This window comes from Megalops cyprinoides, chromosome 2 (assembly GCF_013368585.1).
Source record: "Megalops cyprinoides isolate fMegCyp1 chromosome 2, fMegCyp1.pri, whole genome shotgun sequence".
Taxonomy (NCBI): Eukaryota; Metazoa; Chordata; class Actinopteri; order Elopiformes; family Megalopidae; genus Megalops; species Megalops cyprinoides.
Window position 1 is genome coordinate 20,176,123 of NC_050584.1, and position 11,027 is coordinate 20,187,149.

Sequence of the window (11,027 nt, forward strand, 5' to 3'; positions counted from 1 at the left end):
AAACCACAATTCCTGTGCTGTTTTATTCAACAGGAATTCAAACCTCCATCTGGTTTATAACCTGAAACGTTCCAGACATATGAGTAACTACAATCACATTAGAGCATGCCTGTGTCTTTCAGATTTATGCTGAGATAATCAAGTTACATCTTGTTGAATAATTAGAGGAAGATTAGAGAAAATTATATATGTGTAATAAAACAAGAGCTAGACAGTGACAGCTTTCAGCTTGTCATGTGGTATCCATTCATTTTAAAGGTTTCCAGGAAATGCCGTCCATTGCATCGGACACAGCAGGGGTGAAATGACATTCGGTTGTCTTCCGGAAGCTACAGAAATTGGCTGTCGATGAAATGTGGTGGTTGAAGGGATGCATTTTTCTTTTTCCCAGCGTTGTCTTCCCAAATGAGGGAATGAGAAGCAAATTCTGTCTTTGCGTCTGCTCCTTTAGGAGGAGCTTCTTGCTCGGAGAGGAGTACTGCTCCCCATGAAGGAAGTGTAACCATAATGCACTGTAGTTTTTCTGAGCTCTCATACCAGTGCCAGGTTATGGAGATATGGAGATAAAGAATATATACAGGCTGATATATTATGTCATTTAGAGGTTAAGCCTTTGTAAAACGTATCCATTTATTAACAGTTGAGAAAATCCTAAAATATACACTGCATTTAAAAAAATAGCCCCTCACCTAGGAATGGGGGCTGTGTAGTGTCACATCCTCTCTTCCATATGAGAGAATATTCTTCTCTCAGTATCAATGCTCCGGTTATTTCTTCTTAGCGAAGGTCGTGTTAAAATGCACTCATTTTCACCCCAAAATATGCAGTTAACGCCAAGAAGTGAATCATCACCTTGTTTTTTTTTTTTTTCAAGAGCATGTTCACCAGACCACCATTCATTTTACATGCGCCCTGCGTAATGCATGAGGCATCATCTTTGTGTGAACAGAAAGACAAGGAATGACTATGGAACCACTCTGTCAGTCATTTCACAATTTTATCAATATTTTCTTGCCATCTCATGGCACCAATTCCTTGTTCGTATTTTCTGATACGGACACAGATGGATATGTTAGCATCTCCATAACATAAAGATTCTACTTCTCTCTGTCTCTACTCTATCTACGTGTCTACCAGCTCTTAACCCATTTTTTCAATCACAAACCTAAGCTGCACTGCAGGACACTCCCACTGGTTCTCACATTCCAGTGAGCCTCTCTCTAGTGTGCACTCTGTGACCTTTCACTTTCAGGATGTTTGCCTGACAGACAGAGCACCGCATGGGGCTGATTGACATTTAATGATTCTCCTTTTTTTACCTAATTACTTACTTCACTCCATTCACACACAAATGCGCACACATACACACACACATACACACACACACGGAGCATCACAGGGCATAATTGTTTAATTAAAGCCATTATAGCCAATAAAGCAATTACATGCAGCACATAAATAGCAGGTTGACAGTTAGTTATACCAAGATCATTCTATTTGCTTTTTTTAGAATGCCCTTCAAGATACTGTAAGAATGGAGGGGTGTGCCATTTGAAGAAGCAGGGGCCTGTCTGCAGGTGAGTATCCTCTCTTTGTGGAAGGAGGGGTTTGTGGCTATTTCGGTTGTCATTCTTCAGCTATGACCTGGTGAAGGTTAGACCACATGGCTATTTTGCACTTTATAAAATAAATAATATCATAACCATCAGGGTTATGATAACATAAAAAGGAGCTAAACATTATCATTAAATTCAGCTGTTGCTATAGAATGTGAAACACCATATACATATTTCTGATGGTCAATTTTTTCACTTAACTACATTCTGCTCAAAACAAGAAAGCTTACAAAAGTGCATCATATATGAAGATGTATCCACATATACATTACAGACATAACATTACCCAGTTAAGCAATGCCAGAATCCCCAACTTTGAAATATGGGTCTTTCATTGTGGCTAAGCCACACTCTGAGTGTCTGTGCCTTTAGTTAAATTTGAAAGCCTTCCAGAAGACTCCTCACTGCACAGCACAGAGATGCCCTGCCCACAGCCCCAGCTCTCTGGAGGCCGACCGACGGCACGCTGCCTTTTAATGCGTGAAGTTGAACCCGCCACCCAGGCAGGGCCCGGCGACTGGAGCGAGAAACAAGGAACGCTCCCGCTCGCTGCCAAACCCAGAAACGACATGTCAGCAAGCACTCCAACTTCCGCTGGGCTCGCAGGGGAAGCCAGAGAGCGGGTGAGAGTGAGCCCAAAGCCCTCACGCGGATCCCCCATCGAAAATCTGTCGCCCGTGCCTGTGACAGGCGGGCGCTCCAGCGCAACGATCCAAGGGTTGTGGAAGAAAAAAGAAAAACTGTTTATTACGCCACAGCGGGATCCACCAATGTGGATTGACTTACTTTTTTTTTTCTTTTTCTTCTTCCCACTTACATTCCAACAGAAGTGTTTTTTGTTTATTTGTTAAAAAATACTACACTTTTTTGAAGAAAAAGTACTTTTTCTAAAAGAATTTTTGAAGAAAGTACTCCGGTACCCAAACCTTTTTTTCAGCTTAGAATGTGCAGCCAGATCCTTTTATTTATATATCCGGTAGATGAATTGTACCATTTTGGGTCCGTTTGTGTTTGTTTAGGCGTGCATCAGCGTATCCCCCAAGGAACTGAACCTGTGACTTACTGGGGACTCTTGTCCGTGCTGCCACAGCTCCTCCGTTGGTCTCAGAGGCAAGGTCGCGTGCCAGCTTCCAAGGAGATGGCTCTGGCTCTGTGCTGTACCATGGAAATCACATCAGTGCATGTTCTCTCTCTCCCTGGAAAAGACACGCTCCGTGAACCATGGGAGGATCGCGGTGCTTATCCCAGACGGGCTGCTCCGCGCTTTATCCGTTCCAGACTGAACGCCCACTCCCAGGGGCTCTCACGGATGCCGCTGGTCAATATTTGAGCCTTTCCCCACCACAATCATTCAGAGAGGAGACCACATAGGGAACGCCAAGCAGCATTAATCCCCCTGATTTCTGCTGGCTTATTTGACCCCATGCGCAAGGAGTTCAGCGTGCTGTGTGCTCCCGACTCTCTCCAAACCACACGTGTGACTAATGACTGTATGCAGAGCTATTGGATGTGGGGTGGATGATGTTTCAGAGACAAGTTGCTTAGTCTAGTCAGCCACTGCATATATTTCCTGTGGCTAAGGGTGGAATGGCAGCAAGGCTTAAACCATTCTGACTTCATTGCTAAAAGTAAGTTTTTTTCCTTGAAACATCTATGCTGGTTAATTTTTTTGGTGTTGTCGATGTCATTGATTGTTCATTAAGAAGCCTCCAGCATTAAAATAGTTTGTTAACACCTGAAGGAAACATGGTGTTTGACTCAGCTGTGTTGTAAGAAAACATTGTAGGGAACGGAACTGCTGAACTCACTCCATTTGTAAAACACTTTGAAGAGGCCTTCCATCTGGTGCAGCGCAGCGATCAAGATCCGGGCCTTTTTCACAGAGATCACAGCATTGCTGTGAAGGTGCCCACCCCGTATCATCCATTTCCCACGATGCCATTTTGAATGTCACATTGAAATGCAAAATGTATCCCTCTAGGCGCAGGCGGGACGTGGATGTGAAAAACGAGCATGTTTTAAATGGGCAGAACACTCGAGTTGTGATATTTCGCTGCCATTGGCTGAGGCGGCGCTCTTGGTACCAGCTTTTCCCCCCTGGGGGGGGGGTTATGTAACTAGAAGTGCAGCAAAGCTGTCAGAGCAGCCTCGGTGTGGAGAAATCAGAAATTCCGCCATTGGCCCCCGTGCCGCTCTGGCCGTGCCTCTCAGCAAGGTCGCACAGCGAGATTAACACCTGAGTGCCGTTTCTGCTTTCTCCTTTGCTGTGATCCGCAAAAAAATGGGGACTGGGGACGGCTTAACACCTTGTTACACGTTACATTATGGTCATTTAGCAGATGCTCTTATCCAGCAACTTACATAGGTTAATTTTTTTACATGTCATCCATTTAAACAGCTGGATATTTACTAAGGCAATTCTGGCTTAAGTACCTTTCTCAAGGGTACAGCCAGTGGTGGTTCTAGCTTGTATGGTGCCTTGGGCGAGCCCCCCCAGCCCCACCAACAAAAATTGTGTGTCTATAAAAAAAAACTTGTCTTATGTGTGTGGCACGGCACAACGCCTGAGACAAACAGCAGTTGCCAGAAGCAGGCTCAGGCTGCCATTGACTGTCCTCTTGCCCGTTTTGTTGGTTGCTGATAATATATTTTCCTAAAAATTATGGTTTTTTTTTTCCTCGAAATTTTACAGTTTTATTCTCGTAATATTATGATTTTTTCTCATAAAATTACGACTTTACTCCTGTAATATTATGACTTTTTTTCTCAATTACGACTTTATTCTCGTAATATTGCGACCTTATTCTCGAAATCTCTGAATTTTTTCCCTCAACGTGGCCCTGATACTCCGTCGTAAAATACAAAAAAAAAGAGAGAGAATCAAATTATTACACTATTACCCTATTGCTAAGAAAAAACACACAAATAAAACTAAATTGCACAAATCCTATATCACACAAATACAAAATTCAATAACACACTTATAAAGAAGAGAACCTGATTAATGTATTATTGCGCTTCAAACAAGAAACACACAAACTAAATTGCACAACTGCCATCTAAACCCTGACCTTTCTTGGCTTCCTTGATGCAGTCATCAATTACATCATAAGAAATCCGCCCAGCAATTGCATGGTTAATACTGATGACAGCAAGGCCACTAAGGCATTTCTGTGACAATATATCATAAAAGATACAAAATATCAGCATAATGTAGACGTCTTTTAAGTTATCCTACAGCATTGGAAATTCCCCTTACTGAGCTCAGGACCTAGTCAATACAATCACAGAAAACCTTCATGATACCACCTCAATGAAAGTTAACCAAATCAATAATGTGCTAGTTAGGTTGTAATCATTTTGCTGCAGGCTACACACATTTTTTTGCATTAGTACTGTACAAAGTTAGAGGTGCGCTATTTGATAGATTCCCCCACTCCCTCTACCTCGGGCTTCCAGTGGGGAGACCTGAGGTCAACCTACCCCTGCTCCCCCCCCATGTCGTACTTCTGAGTGGGAGACCTTCCCAGGCAGTAGCCCATCTAGCTAACAAACTAGAATCAGGGCGCCTACTCCAACAAGGTTAATTGACCCACACGGTGACATGATATCATTGACATGACGTGAAAATAAGCGATAGAAAACCGATCGCGCAAATGTCACCATTCCACATTTTTTTGTGTGGGTGCCCCGTGCCGCCCCCAGCAAGATGCAGCCCTGGGCAGCTGCCCATGTCGCCAATACCTAAATCCACTATGCTACATTGCCAACCCTCATCACAGCATAAAAAGAAGGTATTTTACTATGTTGTCCACTGAACGCATACAGCGCTGTCTTACATTAGACTGTCCATGAGAATTTGTAAATCGAACCATGATAATGTGCAGATGTTGACTTGGAGAAGAGGTTATGAGTAAAATCTAGAGGGGATAGTATTATTCATGAAGACAGCTACATTTAGCCAGAATTGTCATTCGCATTTGGGTTATGCATTCAGTCTGTCATCGGACAGTGATTCTGTGCGATTAAGATTTTGCAAAGGCATCCACAGAAGACAAATAGAAAAGACACACTTTAATTATATCTGATGTCTTGTGGTGCCGTGTTGTTGGTGGTTGCAGATATAATGGCATAGGGACTGAGCACTAATCTCATCTCTAATTAAATGTTTTGTAGCAAAGGCAGAATTTTATCTGCCAGTGATTTATTGTTTTGATATGCATGTCAGCTGTTGATTGTGTACGTTTCCTCAGGGGTAAAGTCCAAATGCAGTAATCTGTTCTGTGCTGTTTGTTGGCGTGTCAGCTGATATGTTATCTACCTTTCCCTCTCTGCCTCTTCACAGCATTCTGAAAGTTTGTCAGTCTTTGATTCTTTTATTCACTCTATCACTAAATCTCTTTTGATATATACATCACTTACAGTGTATATATTTATTTATTTATTTTAATTTGATGTATCCTGTTCATATTGGTGGAAGCTTGTCAGCATGTAACAGTTATCTTAAGGGAAAGTACTATCCAATCCAAAAAAATAAGTAAATGCCCCAATATTAATCCATAACCAGAAGCCTGCAAAGTTATCCATAGATGCCATCAATACCAATGCCAAGCCAAAGAAAAAAAAAGGTGCCTTAATTGTAATGTGATGCTACATTATATATTTATTTATTTTTGGAGTATCATTTTTTGTAAGATATCTTTTAGGATGTCAGTCTGAATTGCTTCAAGAGGAAAGTGTTCATTCATTAGGTGATCATCTGTAAATCCTCTCCCCCATAGGTGTAGCAGAGGCTGGAGAGGCAACCGCTGCCATATTAGAGCAAAGCCTACATCCCCCACATCTTCCCCTGAACCTGAGGACACAGGACTAGGTGAGACGATATGAGGTGATCTGGGGCAAAATACATAATGTTCAGGAGGTGTCAGCAGCAGCTGTGCACCACCCTTCAGGGGCACAACGTGGAGAGTCAAGTAACTGTACATTGACACAAAAGTAATGAGGCAGTTGTCACCAGAATGATGTGAGATCTGAAATGGCAGCCTCCAGCTAGAGGGCTCACTTGCTCGTGTGACTGTGCCACTGATCACAGTTCATGCACAATATTGTGTTGTTTGTCTTTGACTTAACATGTGTGCTGTTGAAATGGCATTTACAGTCTGTGTCACATTGAACAATTTATTTGACCCTCGCGGGCTGGCTCTGCCTAACTTAAAATTACCTGTTGTTTTAATCTTTGTCTCTGTTAGAGGCTTTATATGCTGTCCTGGGGGTGGGACTGCTGTTCTTGGTGTTAGGAATCATCATCGCCATCCTCATGTTTTTCAAATGGAAGCCTTCCTGCATGTAAGTTCATTAAAATGATGCTGATGGCCCTAGTGCCATGAGTAGAAATGCGGTATTACCCCAATAATATTTTACAGCTCATTAATGTAAAATTTACAAGCACAATTATAGGTTGTCATGCAGAATACCATTAATATGTCTCTTCATGTTTTTTTGGGCTGTACAGCAGATCCGATGAAATGGACCGTGGAGTGATGGATAACCCGGCCTTTGACTTTTATGACTGGGGAGCAGAAGCAAGTTTCCTAACTTTTATTTTTTTGTCAAGGGTTAAGAGAGCATGACATTTCCTGTTTAAACACTTTGATCTGCACTGTCTTTCCCATTTGTGATACTGCACATTCTCCTTGTGCTGAATGTTGCTGATTTCAATGGCTCTAAAGAGTGGCCCCTCAGGCTTCATCTTGTAGCACTCCCTGGGTTTTTGTTGAAGAATGAGAGAAGACTAGTATGGATTCACTCACTGCAAAACAGGATTAATATTAATGTCTAAAGCCTCATACACAACACAGCTCTGGCCTACAGTCCATCTTTGAAGAGATGTCGTAATCACAGTTATCTGAGAATGCGAACAAAGGCAGAACTCTTAAACACCACTGTGTTTATATTCGAGGCTTGCATTTCATGGTGGGAACATTTGTTAGCTCTCCTGCATCTCCTTACAATGACACCAATGTTCTCTTTGTGTTTTTTTTTCCTACTAAGCTCTTACTTCAGAGCTTTCAGGCTTACACTGGATAGTTGGATAAACCTAGACTTTTGAGGGGGTTATTTTGCTTCCCTGACTGGTGGGCTTACAAGTGAGAAGAAGGAATCACAGCAAATTACATTATGTTACATTATTGTCATTTAACAGACACTCTAATCCAGAACGACTTACATAGGTTACACGTTTTACATGTTATGCATTTATACAGCTGGATCTTTACAGGAAATCCTGGGTTAAATACCTTGCTCAAGGGTACAGCAGCAGTGCCCCAGCACGGAATCGAATAGCAACCTTTCGGTTACAAGCCGTGCTCCTAACCCCTAAGCTACACTGCTGCCCCAGTTTGAGAGAAGGCAGAACAGATGCAGTCTGGAGAGTGTGTGTGTGTGTGTGTGTGTGTGTGTGTGTGTGAGTGTGTGTGTGTGTGTGTGTGTGTGTGTGTGTGTGTATATTCTGAATGATATGCAGTGATAAACGGGGAATAGCGAGGCAGTGCTGTCACATTGCCGATGGGAACTACTGACCCGAGCGAGGGGAGCATGTTTATGTGTGGGATGGGGACAGCCGTAAATGTGCTCTCTGGGATATAAGTCAGTCTCGGGCAGGCAGATTTAATGCATGGATATTTACCTGACATGCATGCAGGAATTCAGTTCCAGGTTTTCCAGTGCAAATATGAGCAGCACTTGGGCTTTGGATTGAACAGCCTGTGCTTTCATTTTGAGACACAGGTAAACTCAGTGCCTGAGATCAGGTAAAAGTGAATGAGTTCCTATCAGTTGGATGCACATAAGCAGGTATGTGTAAAATATGTATAAAAGCATGCAGCAGGTAGTACTCTCCACAGCAAACTAAAGGCCTTACTGTCATTATGCTTATCATATTTCAGTGAGATTAATTGTGATTTTACTCACATAAGCTCAGGATGGGGTCGACATCATACACATTACATGAAAATGAAATTGTAGATTGTGTGTAAGAGAAAACAGCAAAGAGGAAATTACTGCAGATAAACTTGTTTCAGTAACATCAGTAACATTTCAGTAATGTTTCAGGGCACCCATTGGTTACTTTGGTGGTGTACCTAAAGAAGCCAACCACAGCTGTCTCAATAACACCTTTAGCCCCCACTGCTGGGGGAAACATGCAAGCAATGAAATCAGATCTGCTTTACCAGAACATCTTTTATGGCAACCTGATAACACAAAGTGCAAATATATTACACAGTGTGACGTGTAACAATGCTATCCCCAAAATTGGAATTGGCATAGCACACATGTGCCAAAGTTGACCTTGGACAGAGCGACCCAAGTACTGACCTCCTCTGAAGGAATATGATACATTTCAGTCTGCGACAGAGCAGAGCTTTCAAATTCTTCGCCTTAATTATTTCAGACAAATAACATTTTGCACACTATAATTACGTGGCCACGAGTACAAAGTCACAAAGTGTGTATGCCCATGCATGATGCAGGATGGTTTCTTCAGCTTTGGGAAACAGGAGATCCATCAAAGAGTGTAGTACCAATCCTCTTTCTTTCCTTTTTTTTTGTTCTCAGCTCCCTACGATTGACAAGGGGCCTCGGGCCTCCATCAGTGTCTACCCCTGGAGGAATGAGGCGGAGGTAGGAATCACACTAATGCTGATTCTGCTACAGGTGTAAAACACAGTGCCTGGGGCAGAACAGAAAGGAGTGGTGATACACGACACAAAACATGTAAAATTTCCACAAGACCAAGCTGAAAGTACAGTCTACATTTTTTACATGCATATTTTTTACATACATGTGCTTTATTTGCTACTGGTTAATTTTTACAGCAGGTATTACCCTAGCTGGATGTCCCGTATTTTAGTGTGGCTACATACACAGGTGTGAGACCTGTTTGAGGCGTGTGTGAGTCATTACTGAGGTTTCGTGCTTTCTGCTTCAGGGCCTGGACATGAGAGGTGCCAAGCTCTCCTTCACCAACCCGCTATACCATTTCCCCACAGGAGCGACAGGGACGGAAGCAGGAGCTCCGTAGCATAACAACATGAAACATCTTACACTAACATCACAGCTCAGCTAAATGCGTCAATGTCAAATGTCATCCCAGTCTGTGTTGTCGTGTGAGCAGAATCGTGTGAGCTAACCGATGGTATTTTGACTTACAACATGGAAAATGAGCTTCCAAGTCGTCCTGGGAAAACGGACCTCTTAGCAAATTGTCAGCTCGCATCTGGCTCACGAAGACAGCAAAATTACCCAGCTGCATTTATGTGGAGAGGAAAACTGAGCGCTACCCACTTCATTAAAACAGAGTGGGAAAACATGAGTCCATGTATTAAAATCTGTGTTTTACTGGTTTGTAAATGATTCTCATAAATGAGAATTTTACAATGCCAGAATTTATTATTTTTCAAACTTTTACTTTCAGTACTATGGAAATCCAAACACATGTTCGAATCTTCAAGATAAAATGTTATTACTCATATCTATAAATCATTTTCCACATTGCTTCAGTTCTGTGTTAGCTTAATATTTGTTACTTGCATTTCAATTCAGTCTGAATGATCAGTTAAAACCAAACCTTTCAGTCTAAGTAATAATGGGATTGTGATCAAGACCAACATTATATTTCATAACATGCATTTTATGCAAAGTAATCTTTTTCATAACTCTCACAGGAATTGTGGTTATTCTACTCAAACCAACATCCTGTCATTTGTTATAGTTTCCATTGAGATATTATTTATTGTTGATCAGCCTGTACTTGCTGCCTTATGTCCAAATGCATCCTGTCAAAAGCATCTCTATTATTCATGTTTTTTTAGCAATTAAAGAGGATTAGCATACAAATGAAGTGGTTATGTTTTCTGAATGGAATGCAGTCCTATAGTTACAGGTTGTAAATTATTACATTTCTACGCTTTTACAGATTTTACTCTTTTAAAATAGTGTCCCTGTCTCAGAGTTGTAAGTCAAGTCCCATTGTTAAATTGCTGTTAGCTCTCAAAATATGTGTGGTAAAATATTATCAAATGAAACACATCCATTGGTTTAGTGTGTTTCATTCAGTGGTAGGAAGAAACGATTAATACATCTACAGGGAAAATACTGTCGCATTTTTTACTTTTTTCCATTTTTACGTTCAAACAATGATGTTTCCACACCATTTGTAACAAATGTGTAAAATCCCAATTTCACGGTGCCATCACACTCTCACCGTAAATGTGGCAGCGTGGAGAGGATGACAACGGGTGCATTTATATCCCTGCATAATGACGGCAGAGATTCTCAAAATCTGGAGGTAGAACCATCTTTCCTGCACAGAAGAGACGCCAAGCTCTTTTTTGCCCTCCATATTTGCAAAAT

At 41.7% G+C, this 11,027-nt stretch overlaps 1 protein-coding gene across 1 annotated transcript in view; it reads left to right on the forward strand.

Annotated features, from left to right (window-relative positions):
- Positions 1-9,696, forward strand: part of malrd1 (MAM and LDL receptor class A domain containing 1) — a 75,966-nt gene extending 66,270 nt beyond the window's left edge. The window contains exons 35-40 of the mRNA XM_036518173.1: positions 1,511-1,577; positions 6,398-6,489; positions 6,866-6,962; positions 7,132-7,198; positions 9,231-9,296; positions 9,604-9,696. Of these exons, the coding sequence (XP_036374066.1) occupies positions 1,511-1,577; positions 6,398-6,489; positions 6,866-6,962; positions 7,132-7,198; positions 9,231-9,296; positions 9,604-9,696 (482 nt within the window). The remainder of the gene's footprint in view (positions 1-1,510; positions 1,578-6,397; positions 6,490-6,865; positions 6,963-7,131; positions 7,199-9,230; positions 9,297-9,603) is intronic.
- The last annotated feature ends 1,331 nt before the right edge of the window (positions 9,697-11,027 follow it).